At 43.9% G+C, this 23,909-nt stretch overlaps 1 protein-coding gene across 1 annotated transcript in view; it reads left to right on the top strand.

The window, feature by feature from the left end:
• Window positions 1-23,909, top strand: part of LIG1 (DNA ligase 1) — an 876,776-nt gene that overhangs the window by 359,120 nt on the left and 493,747 nt on the right. Inside the window, exons 13-14 of the mRNA XM_069637540.1 lie at window positions 6,610-6,686; window positions 11,287-11,378. Coding sequence (XP_069493641.1) covers window positions 6,610-6,686; window positions 11,287-11,378 — 169 coding nt within the window. The remainder of the gene's footprint in view (window positions 1-6,609; window positions 6,687-11,286; window positions 11,379-23,909) is intronic.

Here is a 23,909-nt window from a genome sequence, read left to right as displayed (position 1 = left end):
GGGCCACTCTGGCTTTCATTGCAAATGTACCCCTTGACACCATTTGCAAAGCAGCTACTTGGAGCTCTATTCACACTTTTACTCAGCATTACTGCATTGACACCCATTCCAAGGCAGATACACAAGTGGGACAAGCGGTTCTAAGACACTTATTTGCTCATGACCCTTCTCACATCCCACCTCCTTCTTCTGGTACTGCTCGCTAATCTATGCACAGCATGTGATCTAAGCAGATTCCACAAGCCTCAGAAGGGATACATTACTCACCATAATCGTATTTCTGATGCTTGTATCTGCTTAGATTCACATGCGACCCACCCTTCCTCCCCTCCGAGAGAAGGCGCATGATTGCTTGTAGTCTTACCTTTCTGTATATCTGCTTTGATTATCTGTACTCACGCTACTCCTCATGTCAGAAAAAATACAATCTGAGGATCCTAGACGCGTGAGGGATCTTGGGTACAGTGGACGTCACACTAGGGTTAGTATTACTGGCACGCCCTGTGTCGACGCCCATTTTCGAGTTTCGAAAAACAAACTGTAATACTCCGCAGCTTCCACTAGATGTCGGCCTATGCACAGCATGTGAATCTAAGCAGATACAAGCATCAGAATATCCCCAAACACATTGTTTCAAAATGAGACCACCTCCGCCTTACCATACATTTTCACAACAAAGTAATTCAATAAAGTAAAACCATAAACTGTAGCAAGTAAAGTGAAAAAAACAATGCCATAAACCGACAACCTTGTTCCCAGTTTAATAAATTATAAGGCAGATGCCCAACTTGAACAATCCTTCACTATGGGGTAAGTAGAGCTAGTGCCTCAACAGTCAAAATTCCAGGTAAGTACCTAAACGAGGGATAGGAAGTCTGAAGAGTTAAACTGCACAGGTGGTGGTAAAGCCAGCCATACATGTAGTTTTAAACCACCTTTGCAGCAAACTCTCAATTCCCCCACACTAGGGGCGATTCTTGGCAGTTTCGGGGGAGGGGGGTGTCCTAGAACTTCCCTGATTGCAGTCAGAGAGTTTTAGGTAGTACACTTTGCACCCATCCAATCTCTATAGTTCGGGACAAAAACAGGCAAGTACATTCACCTACCTTACTTATATTTGTGACTTGGGACACTTGGAGATCTATGGGTTGCAGGTGCCATGCCTGAAGACGGTCTACATTGGGGTCTGGCTAGGCAGCGGTTCCGGGCTCAGGTGGGACGGTCCTGACAGACTCCCAGTTAGCTCAGGTGCTTCAGGACAGCATCCACCACAGGTCCTATAATGGGAGGAGACCTCGAGGACATGGCAGAACAGCAGTGAAGAAAAACGTAGTCTGGGAGCAGCACATGGGATTTGTGGTGATGCGAAAGAGCCAGCTCTATGATTACCCCTCTTCGTGCAGGATAGCAGCAACAGCAGGAGAACAGGTCTTGGCTCACAAGTCAGAACTGCAGAGGCCCGAGCTCCAACCCTGGGTGGCGACTCATGCAGCGAATAGGTCTTTGGTGAGGGTGGACAGCTCGCAGGATGATCACTTGACATTTCCTAAAGCCTTCTGGTGGTGGGCGTCTCACGCAAAGGTCTGGAATGGTTGGTCCCATCAGTCCATGGTTGGAAGGACTCGCAAGGGTCTTCTAGGATAGACACAAGCCTTCACCGAGAGTTGACTTTGACAATGCTGCTTGCCCATAGGACCAGTCCTCTGGGTCTTCAGCTTGAGCCTTTCTTCTGAGTGTGTTTCTGCTCTGGAGGATAATGTGAGAAACATTGTCGGGGCTGCTGTTCCTATTTTGGGTGGGGTGGGAGGGGGGCGGTGGAAGTACCCTAGCCCACCAGTGGCCAGGACCAGCACTGTTCGAAGTGCTCGAAAATCGTGTATTGCCTCAAACCCCTTATCTTGCAGCAACAGACATACTTTGGCATGGGTGTTGATTGGGTTCAGACCGTCCTTACCCCCCCCCCCCCCCCCCATTTTTGCCAGTTCATATATGCACAGCACTTTGCTTGGGAATCCAAGCTTGACCCCACAAAAGTGCATTACTAATGGCTTTTCTGGACCTAAGCTCAAGAAGGCCAAATAAATAAATGGCTAGGCTAAAGGACAGGGCATAATCTGCATGACATGGCAATTTGGAGTATATGGTACTTGAAATGGCATTATGCGAAAAAGATAGTCCTGTGCATCAGAAAAATTAATAAAACTGTTCACTGCCACCGGTCTGTCCTAGGCACAACTAATAGATAACATAAATGTTAAAGAACACAAAATAAAAAGGGAAATTAAGTACCTTTGTAAGGTGCATTAAAAGGAAAACTACTCTTGAAAGAGGACACCTCTCCCCCTGTGCTGTTAACCATAAGGGCTGATCCCAGTGCCCCCAAAATAAGAGTGCACAAGCTATGTGAAGCAGTAAAGATTTACATACCTCCAAAGTCAGGTCAGGGTTCAAGACATAGCAAAATAACTGGGGGTTGCCTTGGTGCCAATTGAAGTAAAGTTGCAAAAAGAAATATCTTTAACAGCAGTAAATGATTTGAGATATGGGTAAACTACATTTGGTTGTGAAACATCAGTGTTTTCTGACCTTGTACTTTGTCCTTATGCTTAAGCACATCTCTTCAGTCCTGTGCAGTCGCCCGCTTGGTTGCTTTTCTTTATCGCAACTGGCTTTATGCACTTATCTACGTTGATATTATGTCATTGAGCGCAGGGCATAGTTAAGGTTATGGCAAATTGTCTATGGAGTTCCAGAAAATTACTTTTCTTAACCCTTGAACCCTACCATGAAAACTCAGAAAATGTTCCACAGTAAATTTTCGAGGTAGGCGCTCCTGCATGGAAAATTTGAGTTTCATGAATGGAGTCAAGTTGTTTTGAAAAGCTTGTTTTCTCGTGGGGCGAACAATATATTTTCTGCCCAAATATCTCAAGTGGGCACTTGGATTTTCAAGCTTTTTGACCTGCACCTAGAGACAGTTTAATTGGCGCGGTGACCAAAATGCTGAAAATATAGCTGGCCAAAATGGAGATGTTAGTTTTTGTTAATTTTTCTGTAGGTTATGCATTCGCTGAATGTGCATCTTTCATACAAACTGTAAGGAGGCGAAGTTTCATAGTTTGGACATTAAATATTTTAGATCTCAACCCGCTGCATAGTCGGGGCTCACTTAGATGTCAGTTTTCAGAAGATGTAATGAGCGTGTATTTTTCATACTAACTGTACATTCTCTGGTAACAGCGTTTATGTAAAATGTACATGTATTACACATGGTCCGAATCAATTTACTACTGCTGTGTAAAATGTCTGTGTCCAAGCACAAATTTCCTCTGGGAACAGCTTCTGCAGGAATATCTCTACCAACAGTTTCTTTATTAAATGTATAGACAATACAAACTCTACATAGAGGCAAATGAGCTTCACAGTTTGTACATTGGCAATTTACGTCTCCTGAGAACTCGCATCAAAGTCAACACTGACTTGGTCAGTTTTCAGGAGATGCCTGTGGCATAAAAGTATGGATTCTACAAACCAGAAAGTGGGATCCCCTACTTCATGGACATCTTGGGGTAGAACTCTTATATATGCAACAACAGTGATGTCCAGTGGCTATGAAGAAGGAACAGGGAAAGAGACCGGAACTGCAATATTGATCAAATCATTATTTCATTTTATTTTAATTTGTTAAAAAATTACAAAAATATTTCTTTAAAGTTTTGTTCATTCATACAATTAATTTATACATCCATGATCCATACCATAAGGCTTCTGTTGTCCTGTATACAGTTCATCGAAATAGAACAAATATAGAAAAACCTATGATGTAACTTTTGTGATTTTCAATTTCTACTAATCATAGTCCACATAGTAAAATTCGACTATAGGCGTCCGAAACGTTTACATTGTTTTTACATCGCACTTCCAAATCATAATAGTTTCGACCTTAACAAACTCTAGTTAATTTCCACCAGATATTTTGTATACGTCTTCTTCAGGATATTTGAACATAATTAACCAGTATTTTTGCAATAAGCATTTGTATAACTCTTTTAAGACAGAATTCGCCTTTTTGTGTCTTCACTCACATTAAATTTCACTATCTGGCTAATTTGCATTTGTTTGTTGCCGTTGGATCGTCAGGTCATCTGAGGGTGCTCATTTGTATACAATTTGTATAATGAGTTCATTTAGTTTTCTCCAACTCTTTATAAACAAGATTGATTGAAATTTCAAATACAGTCCAGGAGGTGCTAGCTGACTTGTTGGTAGATTGCATATGTATCCAACTGATTGCTGTGCAACTGTTAATTTGATTTTGGGCCAAGAATATATTAGAAGAAATATTATCTATGTCTCAGACAAAATAAGAAAACGTTCTATTGATGTTAGGTATGAGCAACTAGATTCTAGTCTGCCCCTTATTAACTTTAGAAACTGGTGAACATGAGGAAGAATGGGATGAAGGGAGAGGAACTGCAAAGAAAACATTAAAAAGAAAGTGTTTTAACTTTTTTTTTGGTCATTTTAACAGAATGTTTTTGTTATGTTTACTTTTAGATTTTGGTATTATGTTCACATATTCTGAAGACCTATACAAAATATCTGGTGGAAATTAACTAGAGTTTGTTAAGGTCGAAACTATTATGAATTGGAAGTCTGATGTAAAAACAATGTAAACGTTTTGGACGCCTATAGTCGAATTTTACTATGTGGACTATGATTAGTAGAAATTGAAAATCACGAAAGTTACATCATAGGTTTTTCTATATTTGTTCTATTTTGATAGTGTATAGTATAATAGAAGCCTTTATGGTATGGATCATGGATGTATGAATAAACAAAACTTTAAAGACATTATTTTTGTAATTTTTTAACAAATTAAAATAAAATGAAATAATGATTTGATCAATATTGCAGTTCCGGTCTCTTTCCCTATTCCTTCTTCATATCCATTGGACATCATTGTTGTTGCATATATACAAGTATGGATTGACACGCTCCCACTGCACAAGCGCCAAATCAATTTACACCATCTGTATATAATGTAGAGTATATGTAAATTTTATACATGTACACTACTTACATATAAAAATATTCTGTACATGCAGTAAATCTAAAGCGTATGTATCGTATGCCATACCGTCATATGGCAAACACTGTTACATTCACCTATACTACATGCAATCACACTCCGTACACTGTATTCCCCACAAAAAGCGCTGACAGATTGATGAAATAAAACGTTTTTCAATTGAGTGTTAAGGTTTATCTAACGTAAAGTGTACAAAGAGTGATAAGTGCTACGATGTAAACACTTTATGCCACTACAAATTCTCCTATGAAACTCACTTCCACTATAAAGAAAGTTAAATAAATACCATAGTTTAAACGAGAATTACTTTTTTTGAGGTTCTGCAATCTCATGTTATGTGTTCCCTGCTCGTTTTGCTTTTTACCACTTTGGTTTCTAGGTTTTCTGTTTTCTGTGGTCGGAGCCATTTCCCTTCCCTATATGGTAGCCCGCATGGTTAAACTCTGACACAAAAACATACTCCACACTGCAATCATTCAAGTATCATATTTAGAATAAAGGCAAATTACAATGGCTAAAACACTTGGATAACACGTACACTGTGAATCAACTGTTAAGATGCTGATGCGTCCGATGATTTTATTTTCATTCTGTTTTTCAGATGGTTTTCCTGATGGATGTTTTTACCTAAAATGCATAGTTTGGTTCCATTGTATGGCCTCTTGAAATTAGAATTTACATAGTTTATTCAAGTGCAAAATTAGATGCTGTTAGTCCAGGTTTAAAATCACACAAGTTGCAGATTTTTATGTATTTTATTGGACAAGCTGAAAAATCTGTGCAGAGATGAAACAAAACATTAGCTTAGGAAGTCCCACAGACCTCTTCATCAGATGTCAGAGTGAAAAGATGTGTAAAGGAAAATCATTCTCAAAATGAAAAAAAAATGAAAAAAGAACACTTCATTGGCTGGAGGAACAGAAGAGCCGATTACAGAATTTCATTTTTTTTAGTTTTTGGACTTTTTGAAAACTAGTCGTATCACCATGTGGATTCACCCAGTACCTTGCAAGGTCTTCTCTGGGCTTTGCTTTTATGTTTTGCCTTAAAGCAATCATTTCTAATCCTCCACCTGCTGGGCATTGTAGCTAATCTTTTATCGTCTTGTCTGAGATAATTGCTAATCCTCTGTAATTTGATTGCTCTCTGTGAAACTATTCAGTGAGACTTAGCCAAAGAACCTCAGAAGAATATGCTTAAAAATGCACAATTTTGTAGTTGTTTAACCAGTTCATTTTTTATAACTGAAATCAACTAAATAAATGACATAGGGTACCTTCCAAATGGCCCCGCTCTTGTCCACCATATGACCGACCCTCTGATCTTTCCCCATTTGATATTTCCTATGGCACCAACTTCGATTGTAGTTTCTTTGCAGCACGTATGTGTGATCTTTCTGATGTACAGCCCATTTTGCTTCACCGCTAGTTTTGCACTTCACCATATATGTATATTAAAACAGTAGGTGTAAAGTTTTGTTCCATTTACTCAATTTTATTTTCTCAATGTCTTTCCAGTCCATGAATAAAAAGATTGATGTTATCAAGGGAATCTTTGTGGCCTGTCGACATTCCGAAGCCCGTTACATTGTTCGGTTAGTATTGTGAAATAGTCTGGATAATATGGTAAAGGATCACTATTCTTTTGTTTGCTCCTTTAACCTCTCTCGTCTTTATGTTGTCAAGTTTGATTCACTTTCTATCGAATTCCAATTCCCACCAATCTTGGAGTCATTGTTTTTCTAATGGATTGTGTCCTACCACAGATTTCTCAACTTAGATATATTTCACCTGCTGTTGCAGATTTCGGAAACTTTTGACAGCGGGTGCGCCTGAGGCATTGGTGTCTAGGTTCCTCATCACTTTTCATACACGTGGCGGGATGCAGTGGTGGTATAACTAGCTTGCACAATGCCACATGACCTCAGGTTCTTTTCTGTATGCTTTGATTGCTTCTCTGAAACATACTCTCATTAAAAAGAATTTCTGAAGTATTTAAATTAAAACACAAAATTCTCAATGAAATTTCAACCTGAAGCCATCCGTCTTCAAGAAACGTGCGAATGCAACGCTAAAAAGTTGATCACAGGTGCACATCGTGTTTCTCTGTGCCGATCACGAGACACCAATTACTGTTCATGCTAAACGATGACACTAAAGATATTGAAGGTGAGATAAAAGTTAGCTCTTGGGTGCACCACATCTAACTCGCCCAGCACAAACCCATCAAAATGAAAGTCGTCTGAAGGGAGAAGTTCTGAGGTGGCAGAAAGTTCCCCATAGAGAACAAAAAAGAAAGCCAACAAAAATAGGGAAAGATCCCACTCGAAGAGAGACTCTCAATATTTCTCCTCGCCTTCCTCAGAAAAGAATGCAGACATTCATCACCTGACACCTAACTGCCGGCATAATTGAAAGTATTCCCATGTGCCCAAAATCCCAGGCATGAAATTGACCTTGCAGTGTCTTCGATTGCCTTCAACATCCTCTGTTCCTTTAGCACTTGCCAAAAATGCTCCAATGCTTCCTTTGAAAGGCCCATCGATGTCTACCTCTGGCCTGACCTAGACGTCGCGATACACCCCACTCAAAGGATTTTATCACTTTAGGAGCCGTTTTGATGAGGGAGACCAGTTGTCAGCCTCTAGCTATTCCGGTCTTTCAACGCACCAGAACAATTTGTTGGAGGAAGACAGGATGATGGAGCTAGCCACAGAGCTCTCAAGGATAGCAGTGGTCTTGACACTTCCCCAGAGGTTGATTTTGACTATCTTGACTCCCCAACCGCCCACCCTATGTGCATGGAAATGTCTCTTGCAGAATGCTGTTCCCAAAGGTGTCAGAGGCTTTTGGGTGGGGGCCCTCTGCAAGTACTGCCTCCAACGCTCTCCAAATCATCTTCAACCCACTCACCCCTTGCAGGTTTTTCATCCGCTAGTACAGCAGGAGATTGCTTTCGCTGCTGGAGAAGGGCACCATAGAAATGGTGCCTCAGCGGAAATAAACCAGGGGATGGTATTCCATTTACTTCTTCGTACCAAAGAAAGATGAGGAACTGTGACCCATCTTGAACCGGAGATGTCTGATCAAGTTTCTCAAGGAGGACAAGTTCAAGATCACTCGCAGATCCTCCAGGTTCTCAAACTCCAGGATTGGTTGGTGTCCCTCATCCTTTGGACGCTTACTTTCATGTGCCCATTCATCAAAAGCACAAAAATTACCAGAGGTTTGTGATAGGTAGTTCTCACTACCAGTTTTGGGTTCTGCTTTTCGGCTCCCCTTCCCCCCCCCGAAGATCTTCATCAAGTTGTCAGTGGTGGCGGCCACTCTAAGGCGAGGGTGGGGATTCACATCTTCCCTTACCTGGCGATTGGTTGATCCCTGGGGCAGACTCCGTACCATCACAACTGCACCTGCCACTGCTGAGACAAACAGTGATTCTCCCTCAACTTCAAGAAGTCCCAAGTGGCACCCTATTAAACGCTCCAGTTCATAGGTGTGTTCCTGTACTCCTTTGGAGAAGGCTTACCGCCACACCACCTCCAAGAGCAGGGCTCTGCGCACATCCAGCAGACTGCTCCCAATTGCAGAACAGCCTACACACTGCCAGCTTTGGAATGCTTACAGTTGGTGGGCCTCATGGCATCTTGAATTTTTCTGGTGCTGTATGGCCGATTGAGAATAAGGTCACGTCAGTGAGCCCTCCGATCTCGGTGTTATGAATCTTATGTTAAAGGTTGTTATACTGTGCACTGTTTCCACCTCTGTGGTTTCTAGGTGCTCTTGTGGTCACAGTTCTCTGGCAGTATGACAGGCCTATCTGCAAGTCCTGAGCAGGATCTTTTGTGGTGGATCCGCAGGGAGAACCTAATGGCCAGAGAACCTTTTTGGCAACTGTGGTACGGAATCCTCAAATGCTGGGTTGTACACCTGAACCAGCCAATGGTGAGCAGGGTGTGGTCCCCGGCAGAGACGAAACTCCACATAAAGCTGTTGGGGCTGAGGGCAATCAGACTGGCGTGATGGCCTTTTTGTCTTTGTCCTGATAATTATGGACTATACAGTGGCCATACACTACATCAACAAGATTGGTGGTGTAGGCACACTTCCCTTATTCAGGGTGCCAATGCAGTTCAGGTTTTGGGGCATTACGGAACAGGATCTCCTTGTCGGCAGTTGATCTAGCTGGGATGGAGAACACAATGGCAGAAGACCTGAGCAAGCAGGGCTTAGTCTCCCATGAATGGGAGGTGTCAGGAAGTTCTTTTGTGGATCTTCGCCCTGTGGAGAACTCCTTGTATATCTGTTTTCATTCAGTTCCAAAAGGAAGTGCAAGGTGATTTGTTCTGGGGAATTTCCCTAAGAGGAGCTTTGGGGGACTGTAACTTTCCACTGTGTTCCTGCCAATCCCAGTCACCCTTCTTCAAGTACTGGGTTGGTTGAGGAGGTTCAAGACAACCATGATCCTGATTGCACCAGATTGTGCAAAGAGAATGTGGTATTGGGATCTTCTGGCCATGGCTGTCTTTCACATAGTCTTCCACAAGAGTCTTCCTACTCTCACATGGAGGCATGGGCCTGGTTCTCCATCCAGATATCAAGACCGTCAAAATTCGTGCCTGGCGTTTGAGAATAATGTTACAGGGACTGGGATCTCTCTGAAGGTGTTATGGAGGTGTTGCTCTCGGTTAGAAGGCAAGCAATGAAGGCCCTATACTGCTGCTAATAGAAGAAAGTTTGCAGTTTGTGCAGAGCCAAGGACATTGACCCCTTCCTGTGGGGCACTGCCTTTCCTTTTACAGCTTGCCCTGCAAGGGTTACAGGTCTCTACAGTGGAGGGATTCTTAGCTGCGTGTTCCATCTTCAAGCAAACACTGGAGCAAGGCTCATAATTCACATTCCCATTCCTCATCCAATTTCTAAAAGGACTAACAAAAACTAATCCCGGCCCCCACATCCCACATCCCACATCCCACCTGCCTGACTCTTTGTGGTGCCAGCATTGTACCTGAACTTGGTACTGACCTTAATGTGAACACCCTTCGGACTGTTACATTACTGCCCGCTCAGGCTACTCACATCGAACACTATTTCTAGTGACAATAAATAACGTTGGTACCCATTTAGCGATCTACAAGCTCTCTCATGCAAAACCACTTTGGCAGGGCTATGCTTTATGGTACGTTCTTCCTTCTTCCGAAGGTGATTTCTGAGATTCACCATGCTCGGAAAACATAATTGCCAGCCTTCTATCGTCCCCCTCATTCTCCTTAAGAGGAAAAGAGATTGCAAAGGCTGGATACTAAAAGCTTTACATTTTTACATAACAAGAAATTTAATAATGGCGGTCCAGATGTCCAACAGTTAAAGAAGCCCTAGATTAGGAATAGGTGTCGCAAAACGGTCCAGATGGATAGTTTTGTCTCAGAATGCTACACAATGGCAGGAAAGACATCCCTAATGGATTCAAGCACACTTCACCACACTAGCTGCCAAGTCAGCACTCCAGAGAGGAATACCAACTCAGACATTTTTTAGGCCATAACATTGTCTTCGCCACACACTCTCACGAAGCATTACTGTTTGGGCACTGTCTGAGCAGAACACCTGCTTTGGTAGAGCGGTCCTACAAAATGTTTTGATTTAATGCCTTTGGGAGTTTGCTCTTGCCTTCTCCTGGAAAATTGGTACTGCTATGGGAGCCTTAGATGTTGAATCCATGAGAGGACCCAATCCATCAGAAGAAGACCTTTCTTAACTTCTTTCTGATGGATGCTCCTCCCACGGTTTCCTTATTGCGCTTCCCATCTTGCTCCTCATTTAAAAAGTGCTCTCCATTTTTCTCTTTCAATGCTTCTAACAAATTATTAATTGTGTGACGATTAATTTCCCAATGCGGCTGAACACGGCAGGGGTCTGGGGGGAGAAAGTAATTGAACTGAGCCCATGCTGTGTGGTGTGAGCTACTTATAACGACGCTGACGTCCCGTCTGGCTGTGTGGACGAAGAGCGCTCTGGGACCTCGACGCCAATACCACACTATACCCCCCTGCTGTCAATAGTTTCACAGCAGGAGAAATATATAAGATCAGGAATCTGTGGTAGGAACATCCATCGGAAAGAGCAGTACAGAAGGAAAGTAATTTATTCTTCCGTCTGTTTCCATTCCAGCTGATCTGTCTTTTTTTATTTTAGATCTTTGGCAGGAAAACTTCGGATTGGCCTGGCAGAGCAATCTGTCCTCTCAGCCATAGCACAGGCAGTGTGCCTCACACCCCCAGGGCAAGGTAAGCAGGGGCTCCTACATGTGAGTTGTGAATATTGATAACATATATCCTCTTCAGTATTGTATTGTATTGTATTGTATAGATGATCATATCAGCCAATTAGTGTTCCCTTCAGCTAGTGATGGCTATTTTTTCAGTTTTCTGACCTTTGCATTTTAAGACTTTTCGACCCACACCTACAAGGGTAGAAACCAAACTGCAAGTCCTAAAATGTGGCTGCCCATAGGGGCTACTGGTTTGTGCTTTTGGGCAGTTTTGTTAGTTCCTGGTGGGTTTCTCAGGGCAATTTAAGACCGATCTTCCCCAGCATTGAATGTTTCATGGATTCACATGCTCCTAAAATATTCTGTCGTCAGGCTGGGAATCCTCAGTAATATTAAAGCAGTCTATCTTTAAACTTGCAAACTGCTTGTCACTTTAGTACTCTAATAGTGTCCTATTTGGTCATACTGTTCAGTCAATGGGTCCTCTTAGCTCCAACCCCTGGTGGCCCTCTGCAGATTTTATTTACCGCACGTTAAAGTCCTTGTTTTTTCTCTTCGATAAATTCAATGTTTTTGAATCTATTTTTTTTCAACAACATATCACTCTGCAATAAGACTAGGCAAGCAAGCATATTACATCTGGTATATTGAGCCACTTCTTGTAATCCAGCTGCCTTTTGTTTGTTTTATTTATAAAGCGCTCCTCACCCGAGGATATCTTGGCGCAACAAGATGATGCCGTTTTTTATATATAGACAAAATAAGACAGTATTCTTTACAGTACAGAATAAGTTGCAAATAAGAACACACTATTTACAGTACAGGGAGATTACATGTAATATACAGTACAATATGGAGCAGAGTGAGCTCACAGGAATGACAAGGTTACATTAGATGTCATCTGAGACAAGCCAGGTTTTTGTGCTTTTCCTGAAGGTAAGGAAAATTTGGTCTGTTCGGAGATGCAGAGGAAGGGCGTTCCAGTATTGGGCGGCTTGGACAGGGAAGCTGTTCCCACCAGCACTTTTCAGGTTAAATCTGGGAACTGTGATGCAGTAGGACTGGGCTGCCCTAGTGGGCGTGATGATACTCTTCTGGTGATCTTTTCTTGTAAGTAGAGCGGGGCAGCATTGTTTGGGTATTTAAAGGTGATTAATTTGAATTGAATCCTATCCTTGTTGAATAACCATTTTGATTCTTTCCTGGCCTCAGAGGTTTTTTTTTCTCTCTGGAATACTTAAGGCGGCTCTCGGAGCATTGTTTTGTAGGATTTGAAGTTTATTAGTAATCTGTTTGCTCGCTCCTGCATAGAGGGTGTTGCAATAGTTGAGTTTTAACAGTATTAATGCTCTAGCTAGCGTTCTGCAACTGTTGTTGGTGAGGTGTGATTTTCCGGCGTGAATCAACTTGCATGTGTACGCTGTTACGGAAGACGTTGCATTGACTTGCTTTCTCATGTTTAAGTTGGTGTCCAGGTAAAAGCCAAGCGTTTTAGTCTCTTTAGTCACTTTGATGGTAATACCATCAATCATGAATGAAGAATATTGAGTTTGTTGATATGTGCTGGAGCCACTAGGATTAGGAGTTCTGTCTTATCGTCATTCAGGCAGAGGCCATGGGCCGCCATCAATGCCTGAATTACTAGGTATATTTTGTTCAAGAGTGCTTGATCTGCTTCATAGTCTCCAGAGAGGGGTAGGAGTATCTGGGTATCATCTGCATAGTTAGTGTAGATGACACCTAGGTGGTCCAGCCTGTCAAATAGAGGCTTAGTGAATATGTTGTACATAGTTGGAGACACGCAGGAGCCCTGAGGTACTCCACATATAACTACCGATGGATCCGCGGCTGCCGACTGAGAGAAGACCCTTATTGATCTATTGTTGAAGGAGCAAATCCAATCGGCAGCTTCTTGAGAGAAGTTAGCCAAAGAGGAAAGGTGCTTGCAGAGAATTGTGTGGTCCACCGGATCGAAGACAGCCGATAGGTCTAATAGTAGAAGCAATGCACATTGCCTTTTATCATCGAGTTTGTCAATTTGCGTTTTCAAGTCTATCAGAGCTTTAGATTAACAATACACTTCAAGGCAAAGAAGGTAAGTGCTCCATAATTGTGCAAATGCCATCCTGCTCCTTGTACCAGTTCAACACATTGTTCCAAGAAAGCACTCGTTTAACCCACCCCTCCGGGACGGTAGAGGACTTACCAAAAACACAAAACCGATATGCCACTTCCAGGGAAAAGCTACTGAGTTTGAGGAAAGGGACTTCAGAGGGCTAAGGGCCATATTCACTTGCCAGTGCTCTCATCTGAGTACACCAAATGCCCACGTTGTAGCACCATGCACCCCGCGGGAGATCACTTCTATCGCATGACAGTTTTATGAGAGGGATAATACGCAGTAAATGGCAGCCACATCATGTCCACATGCAAATCAGTCTTCAGCAGAATCGCTGTTTATCGCGGTAATATATTTAGTACTCCTCCTTGAGCCATTCTTGGTGTGTGGGAAGCCTGCTCCTCTTCCAGTAAAGAGTTATATACACCCTGGCTGCCAGGAGCAAGTTCCCCTGCATGTGGGGTAGCGCCCTGCGATCGTCCTGTCTTTTCCACTCCAAACAAGACCATCAAAGTCCTGAACTCACCCCAACACCACCTTCCAGTAGGCCCTCACCAAGGGACAGTCCAACCCCATATGCCAGTACGTACAATGATGCCCACAGTTCCTCCAGCAAGTGGGGCTGACAGCTGGGTACATCTTAGCCTGGATGGTGTCCGTTGCCATCTGAATAGTACTCTCCTGTTGGGCTTTTTAGATTGAATCGCTATGAATGACTACCCCACTGCCTTGGTATAGAACCTTCCACACCTCCACGTCCCCAGAACTGAAGGTCTGGCACCCACTCTATCGGTGTCCCGGGTGTACTGACATGCCCCCTAGTCAACAGCACCAAGTATATCCGCTTAATGAGCCCTTTCGAACTTGCGTGTGTGTTAAGAATCTCCTCAAACCGGGTCAGAGGATACTTCGGGTTATCACCCCAGCATGTATCAGTCATAGCCCCCTCTAACTGCAGGAATACCAAAGGGGCATTGGGCTGCGGGCAACTTTAACAAGAAAGCTTGATAACTGGCCGGCTCCAAGCAGGCTCCACTCGTAGCAGGTCTTGAACCTGCATGGTTCCACTATCCTGTCACTGAGTGGGGAGGGCCATGAAGCAAAACCCATAATTTCACTCTACCTTTGCCAGTGGTGCCACAGCACAGCTAGCACGGGATGCACGTGGATCCTCCAGGGAAGGCGCTGCCGTATGACCCACAACCATTCCTGAGTGTGACTGGAGCGAAAAGGAGATTATCCAAGACGACCTACTGTTTTCTCTGATGTGGTCAACCCGTAGCTGGGAAGCGCAGTAATACTCATAAAGGTCCGGAACACCTACCCCGACCACACTCTTAGGCAAGATAAGGGTACAATATGCTATGTGTGGCCTTTTACCCATCCACAGGAAAGCAATTAGCACACTCCTAACATCTGTGTGGAATGAGGCTGGTATCACTGGGAGAGCCTGGAACAGGAATTAAAAGCATGGGAGCACATTCATGTTGATCATGGCTAGATGGGCCACCCATGACAGTGAAAGCCCTAACCATCGATGGCTGGCGTTAGTGTTCGTAGCACTAGCTCCAATTGAATCATGAATGATAATCGGGACTCCACTGAATCACTTGTTACTCCTGAGGATCAGTTGCCCATTTCCCTGAATCACACACAGTCTACAGTGCCTAAGGGCTCCTCTTCCAGAATCCGTTTACGACAGGACCTCCAACATAATCTCAAATCAACATCGCCCAATCTAGTTACATGTGAACTTTTGACTAACATGCATACTTCCTGGTGGGGAGTTTTACACATGTTGCCATTGGCTCTTTCATGCAGTCATTCAGATTTTGTAATGAGAACTATGGAGGAAAGCTCTGTGGATACCAACTGCCATTCTTGTTAAAAAAAAAAAAAAAAATTCATGCCAAGCCAAATGTGCAGGAGTGAAAAACCTATGTTGGCTTGTTGATCTAACAGATCTGAGAAATAATATTGCCTTGCTTATGAGTATGGCCTCTCACTCTGGTGAGTGCTCAATCAAAAGCATGTGTCTACTATGGAAGCTAACATGAAACAATAAGTGGCCTGGTATGAAAGTCTCCAACGCAGATGCAATGAACGCTAAGATCCGGCAACGATCGCATAAATGGCAGGCACCGAAGCCCACTGTGGCGAAGCCCGCGCAGGCAAATGGCATGGTGTTGTACGCCACAGGTGTTTGGCGCTGTGATGTGGCACCCCTAGGTCTCTGCTACAACAACAACCTCCGAGCTGCTCCTTATTACCAACACCAGTCCACACCCGCAACTCCTGGCATCAGTTAAGCGCAACTTGCTCCACAGTATTCACCCCTCTTATGTCTGCAGTCACCATGGCACTAACTACCTCCCCCACAACCCATCGGAAACAATGGCCTCCAGCACCGCACCAGGAGATCTTTCACACCTAAGCAGCCCACTCCTCCTTCCATCGCACCACCCCCACTCCATACCAGAAACCAGCTGCTCCACATGCATCCTTGCCCCCCCACCCCAAAAATACGCTTGCTACTCTACACACTCCTCTCCAGCGGTTACCTCAAGCAATCACCTCAAATGTGCTCTGATCAACTCTAGATAAGTCCCTGCTCATGCCCCTGAAATCCACAACGACCTTACTTCCAACGACCTTGACCTGCTCACCATATCCGCAACTTGGCTCCACCTAGCTGCAGGGCCACGCATTACCTATCACCATCCCCCCAGGATATGGCATCCTGCGCAACGATGGAACTCGCAACAGAGGCAGCGTAGTCTCACTTATCTATAAAAACACCCTTGCCATCAGTCATTAACACTCGCCCAATCACAAACTGTAAAATGATCTCCACCAAGCTCTCCCTTTCCCCAAACACTGTTAACCTCCACCCAATCTAACCCGCCCCGCCCCCCCGGCCCCATTGTATCCTTTGAGGAGGACCTCATGCAAACCATCAAGCCGCGCTCTAAAATCTTGATCTTAGGAGACCTCAACGACCCCGCAGACGAGCATGCAAAAAGCTTAGCCACAGTCCTCGACCAGCGGTCATCTGAACCTACCCACACCCAGGGTCACACCCTCGACTGGATTGCTGATCTCAATTGCGACTTGGCCAAACAACACAACAACCTGCCCATTTTCACACCATCACCTTTAACATCCCCATAAGTAAATGGCCCAGCCCCTGTCTGTCACCCAGTGAAACCAGGAGCCCTAGTCCGCTGCTTCAAAAACCTCAACAAGGACTGCATTATACCCCTCCTCTCAGACCTCAAGAACCTGACCAACATAGCAACTACCCCCGAGGCCCTTGTCAATCTTTACAACAGTATAGCACAAGTGGTCGACACTCTTGCACTGCTTAAACAGTGCAAAAAGCCAAACCCGCTCTAAAGAACTGCTCTTGGTTCACCCCTGAGCTCCTGGCTTACTGCGCCAACAAATGCACTGCAGAAACGGCCTGGAGAAAAAAAAACTCATTAGCTACCAAAGCACAGTTCACCTCCCTCACTGAAGACTACAAAAAAGCGTTGCATACCGCCAAGGCCATTTGCTACAATCCGAGAATAGACCAGTCCAACACTTGTGAACTCTTTACGATCCTGTGTGAACTTGAGTCTCCAGTCAACCCTCCCACATACCTCACCGTAGACGACATTTGGTGCAAGAAACACTCATGGGAAAAATTATTTCCCTCCAATAAAAAATCTGTGCCAAGCAACTGGCCATTTGTGCCAAGCCACCTCCTACGACCACCACACATCTCACCGTACCCCCTACCCACCACTCCATTCGACTTTTGCCTTGTATCAGAACTCCAAGTAGCCACTATGGTCAAAAGCCTGAAGCCCTCCCGCTGCAAAGGAGATGCCTGTCCTGCGCCCATCATCAAAGACTGTGCCGAGTCACTCGTGCTCATCTGAACAATAATCAACTCGTCCTTCACCACAAAAACTGTCCCATCTTCCTTGAAAGAAGCGTGGATCCTCTCGCTGCTGAAGAAAAATAAAAAATTCTCCCGACCCCACCATCCCAACACACTAGTGCCCTATTACCATACCTTTCATTCTAAAAACCCTTGACCGCGCAGCCTACCTCCCAGGTTCAACAATACCTTGAGGATAACCACATCCTGGGCATCTGTCAATCTGGCTTCCACCGAAGGCACAGAACTGAAACTGCTGTGCTGGAGCTGAAAAACCAATTGGATGACATCCAAGACACTGGCAAACTTTCCCTGCTCCTCCTATTGCTGGACTTATCAGCAGCGTTCAGCCTTGTTGACCACCAGACACTCTGCAACCACCTCACCACAACAGCCAACTTCTCCCCTGCGGCTGCAGACCAGATCAGATCCTTCTTGGCAGACCTTCATACATGATCATGTTGTCTCAACCACGCCAGTAACATGCGGTGTCCCACAAGGATCGTGCATCTCCCCCACTTTGTATAACATTTATACAAAACCCCTCTTTGACCACTTGGATGTTCTCGGCATATTTTACATGAACTATGCCGATGACACCCAAATCCTCCTCCCTCTCTCAAGCACCTACCACCAAGATGTTGCAGCCATCAATTCAGTCTACGACAACCTAGATCCTCATTGTAGGTTTGCACACCACACACTGCAACATGGATCCAATTTACAAAGCCTCCAACATTGACGGAAACCTGATCCAAATCTCACCTGCAGCCAAAACTCTGGCCATCTACCTAGACGCTACCCTCAAACTCTCATGCCAAGTAAATGCCATCTCTTCTGCTGCTTACACTAACAAACTACTCCATGCTAGCAAGCCCTTCCTCACCTCAACCAACCGCTTCACCAGAGCCGTCACTGGAGCCAAACTGGACTATGACTTCTTTGCAGGCACTTCTGAGCAAAACTTGTCCAAGCTACAAACTATTCAAAACAATGCCCATCAGGCCAAACTAGGCTTGTCCAAGCACTGCCATGTCTCAGAAGCCAGAAAAGATGCTCTCATGGCTTCCGATCCGTGAGCAGATCAAACTCAAGACACTGTCCATCGCACACAGTTGCCTCACCAACACTGCCCCCGCTTACCACTCCGGTCGTGTGGAAAAATATACCTCACTACGCCCACAAAGATCCACTTCCTCAGAGTACTTAACTTCACTTGAAAGGCTGCAGGAGGATCAAGCTTTCCTGTCATTGCTGCAAAGCTCTGGAACAATCTGCCATCACCCTGAGAAAAGAACCTTTTTACTGGTCCTTTAGGAAAAACCTGAAAACATGTCTTTTCACCTAAACTCTCCCAAACGGACAAACTGCTACCTGTACTTGTTTGTTCATACAGATTTGATACCAGGCTCCCCCCCCCCCCCCCTTTTTTTTTTTAACCTCCTCGTTCTTTAAATGTCTCCTCAACCAAGTAACTAGCGCCTAGATACCGACGGGTTCAGTGCGTTGCAACAGATACAAAAATAAGTAAAATAATTAAATACTGTCTGTGACAGAACTTGGAAAAGCCCACCTTAGGTGACAGGGTTGTGTCCCCTTGGGTTTATCCTGTACCACCCAAAGGTTTGGTAGCAAAGGCTAAGTAGCCAGGGTTAGTCTTGAAGGGAGAAGAGCTGTAGTGAGGTGCACAGTACATGGAGCATACCATCAGTTCAAGGAAGCAGAGACACTAGCAGTTATATAAAAATAGTCATTTATTTTATATACACTAACTATACGGAAAAGTGGATTTAAAGCACATCCTCTCATGAACACCATCCATTCAGAATAACAGTGTGCGAGGCAAAGAAGAAACTGAAGCTTGACATCAATATCTTAAAGTCGACTACACCTTCCAACTCTGCTGCCATCAAAAAAAGACGCCAACAATATTGAAATTGGCTAAAAGATTTTAACTACACAAGAGATCAAATTAGAGCCGAAGAGATTATGAAGCTAATTTGTATACATCTGGTGTGATCTAAGCATCACACCAGAGAAATCTGGGCAATCCTAAATAAAGGGTCTCTTAATCAAAATGCCATGATGTCCAATGGTGTAAGTGCTGACACTTGGACAAGACATTTCTCTCTGGTGTTTCAAATCTTAGAGCTGGCTCCTTTTCATTCCAATAAAATCGACGAAAAATCAATTGAATGTTGCCGACACTCATGATGACATTGAAGCAGCAATTTCCAAACTAAAAAATTCAAGGGCCGCAGGCCCGGATGGTCGCAGTAACATCATGTTAAAGACGAACAAAGTTCAGTGGGCACTTTTTTTGGAAACTATCTTTGCAAAAATAGCAGTCTCAAAAGAAATACCATCCTCGTGACAATCTGCCGTTGTAATTCCGATCTACAAAAAAGGCAATCGGGACGATCCGTCCAACTATTGCCCGATTGCCTTACTCGATGAAATCGGAAAATTTGTTGACACATTTCTACAAAAAAACCTAGCTGTCTGGGCTGATGTTCGCAACATTGTAGACAGTCGTCAAACAGGCTTTACGAAAGGAGTCTGAACCAAACTTAATCGAATTCTCCTAAATCTATTAAAATTGGATTGCATTTAAGGATCTATGAAATTGTTCTTCACTTTTGTAGATCTCCGCCAAGCCCTTGACTGTATTAACAGGGAAGTTGTTGCAGAAGTTGGAAAACTGGCATTGCCCACAAGAGTTGCTGCAGCCAATCATTGCGCTCCACTCAAATACCTCAATAAGAGTCAGACTGAATGCAGAAGGAGACCTGACAGAACAGATTCCCACACATAAGGGAGTGAAGCAGGGCTGCCCATTGACTTCCCTTGTCTTTAAATTATACATCAGTGATTTACCCCTATTTTTACGGAATACACAATGCTTTCTGCAATGTATTAATGGCAATCAAATTAGTTGGATGACATATGCCGACGACCTGGTTCTTATAGACTCAACACAGAATGGCCTACAGAGACTTCCTACAAAGCATCATGAGTATCTGCTTTTGAACGACCGAATCCATCAATGTCACGAAATCTAAAGTTCTGACTCTTGGATCAAAATTTGGTTAAAAAAAGGCATACTTTTTAAATGGCACATAGCAAATGAAATAAGAAATCCGCTACCTTGGTGTATTATTTAACAGCTCCATTCGTGAATGGGCTTGGACCCAGGAATTGAAAACTCGGATGAGCACCCTAGCACTGCAAGGGGCAAAATTTACTTTAAAACCTCTGTCGTCGCAACATTGACTTTTGGTGCTGGATTCAACATAAACCACCATTTAGGGATTATTTGGAGGGCCAGTTCTGGCGTAAACTTTTGAAACTTCCTCTAACGTTTTAATACAGGCAATCCACTTTGAACTTGGCTTGGAATCCCTTTTGTCTGCGGTGATATGGAAATCAGTTGCAGCTTTCAGGAAAATGCATTTGTCCCCGCCAGTTCTGCCCTACCAGATTTTAGCTCCAAAGACTAAGGCCTGTCCTTCTGGGCTATTGTTGGTGTGGATGAATAAAGTGGAAACTTTACTGCTCGACGCCAACATTGGACTGGACATTTTTCTAACCAATCCAGGCATGGCAAAAAGAAAACTAAAATATCTGGATTACATTCAGACAATTGAGAAAAGATCACTCCTAAAATCTGCCATCAATCTTGGTGTTGTACCATTAAACATCAATCAACGTCCAAAATATCTTGACAAATTCCCATCTCGATATTACCGGAATCAGTCTTTGAGACTCCGGTTAAATCTATATCCAACAAAGGAGATGCTTTTTTTGACGCAAGATACTACAACTGATGATAACAACTGTTGATTCTGCAAACTTGCAGTCGAATCTGTGCGACACTTGATTTTGGAATGTCACGGACGCCCACATCATAGAACTAATTCACTGTATCACCTTGCTCCTCAGAATGTAAACATGGATGATTGGTGGTTTCAGCTGTTGGCAGGTCAAAATGTAAAACTGACCTGTGCAATAATCAATTTCATGGACTTGAATTGAAGCCTATTGACTCTCACCATTACACTTAGTCGTCTGTGGTGCGGGGTCCGTCACCCAGCGAAATTGAGAGCTAAAAGTTGCAGTATTGTAAGATGTTGTAAGATGTCAGATTACATAGAAAGTTATGTGATGAATTGTAAACTGTATACAAAAAAAGTTTGTTTTCAAACTAAACGTTTAATTAAAAAAAGCTTTTAGAGAGTCATGTAAGTACTATTTAATCAAAGTTTATTCGGTTTAAAAAAATCCATGTAACACAAGACACATCACATGCACATAAAAATGATTGACAAAAGCCATTACATCACCCTTTAAAACACAGCATTACCATTGTCAGAACAAATCACAGTTAAAAGTGCAACAGTTAAGACCAGTTTCCTTTATTACCAATAAAACATTATATATAGCCCTAAAAACCCCTTTCTCCGGTACGTAGCTCTTTTCAAATAAGTTGAAAAGGGCCAGGCAGTCAGCACTGATTCTGTTGTCAATAGAAAGAGTAATGCTTGCCTATATAGACAGATGTTAGTAGGCTTGACCACCTGCAGAATGGTGCACTGTCTGACATCCTCATATGCTGTACAGAACAGAACAAAGTGCTTCAGATCTTCACTCGCCACCGCACGGGTCCTCTTGTACCTTTTAGAGTCCTAAATCCAGCACTCCTCGATCATTTGGGAAGCCGGGCCACTTTTCTGTATTTCCCCTTAATTGTAGTCCTCAAACCTTGCCCGTGTTAGGAGCCATCTATCCTTCTTTTTTGCGCTCCACAAAAGGTAGGGCGGAATCTCAGATGCTCTACTTTTCACCACATGTTGACACTCTGAGGAGGTTGCATGATCCATGTTTCCCCTCTTTTCCTGCGCCCCTCGATATAATGCCCGCTTGCTGACTCTCAGTTGCATGGGTGTCAACAATGCATCTGGGGGGAACCGGATTTGAATGTTACTGGAGCACAAAGACTCCTTCACAAATGTCAACGAAGGTTTTTTTTCGCCAACTTGCCTCCCCCATAATGCTCCTAATTATAAAGTGGCATACTGTGGCATGTTCGTTTGCCCATGGGCGTAGCCAAAAAAGACTAGGGGCGGCAGCCAATTGGTCCTCCCAAAACTGCATCCCCAATTCCCTGTGGACTGAAGCATTAGTGGTTAAGCCCCGGAGGCCCAAGAGCTGTATCAAGAACTTGTTTTCTTTCACCTGTTTTTGCGCCCCCTTCGAGTGACCCCACAGTGGGGCTGTTAAGTACTGGCTCATTTTCAAAGACTGTTTTTTAATGTGGGCAATGCCTGTGACTGCCTCTGAAAATCTGAACCCCCAAGTAGTCAGACTTTGACCCGTGTGATCATTTCCCCGTTACACACCATAGGGTGCATCTTAGCAGGCCTCTTCTTACCTACGCATCCCATCACTGCTGACTTGGTCGAATTTTTTGCCCCACGCTATTCATGAGGGCTCCATAGGCATCAATCATTTCCTGTAGAACCAGAAAGGCCCTCCCACCCAAACTCAAAGTCCATGCTAATATCCACCAGGTGTACAGCGTGAACAATATTGGGGCCAACACCCAGCCCTGCCGGACCAATGCGAACGCAAGCCTTGTTATCTGATTTCCCGCAATGCAACCCACGTTTCTTCGGGGCACCCCAATGACCCCAGCATGGCCCATAACATTGATCTGTCTACTTTGTCAAAAGCTGTGCTTAGGTCCATGAAAGCAAAGCAAGATATACTGCCTCTCCCTTGCAGAACACAGAATTGGAGATTAGAAGGTACAGATTGAGACCCTGTGCCACGGTTCCTAGCCCCGGGCGGAAACCAAACTGAATATCAGAGGACTGACTCTTCCGAGAGCCAGGACTCTAAAATCTTTGGAAGGATCTTTTTTGGGCATATAAACGAGGTTCTGCGCACTCACCCACGGTTTGCGCCTAAATTCATTGCAAAATTCCATGTGAACCAGTCATTAGAATTACCCACCTTCTTCCAGAACCCCACTAATCTGGCAGAAAGAAGCCTCCACATACTTGATGTAAGGAGAGCGGTCGTATATCATCTGGAAAAGACTAAACCACTAAGGAAAACAAACCAGTTTTTAGTTTGTGGCAGCTGGTAGAGAAGGGGACCCTGTCTCTAAATCTGCCATTTCAAAATGTATTGTAAACTGCATCACACTATGCTTCTCTCTTGCAAAGAGAGATCTGCCCTTCAAGCTTAGAGCGCACTCTACTCTGTGCACTGGGGCTTCCATAGCATTCATGGCAAATGTTCCTCTCAAGTCCGTTTGTAAGGCAGCTACCTGGAGTTCTGTACACACCTTTACAAAACACTACTACCTAGATATACACTCTAGGTTTGATTCTCAGGTGGGACAAGCAGTACGAAGACATCTCTTTACTACTGTTACTCCACCCTCTGTCGGTACTGCTCGTTAGTCTATGCACAGCATGTGATTCTAAGCAGAT

The sequence above is a fragment of the Ambystoma mexicanum genome, chromosome 1q, assembly GCF_040938575.1.
Source record: "Ambystoma mexicanum isolate Mex_15411 chromosome 1q, UKY_AmexF1_1, whole genome shotgun sequence".
Taxonomy (NCBI): domain Eukaryota; kingdom Metazoa; phylum Chordata; class Amphibia; order Caudata; family Ambystomatidae; genus Ambystoma; species Ambystoma mexicanum.
Note: the sequence above shows the minus strand (reverse complement) of the source record. Positions and strands in the feature narration are given on the sequence as shown.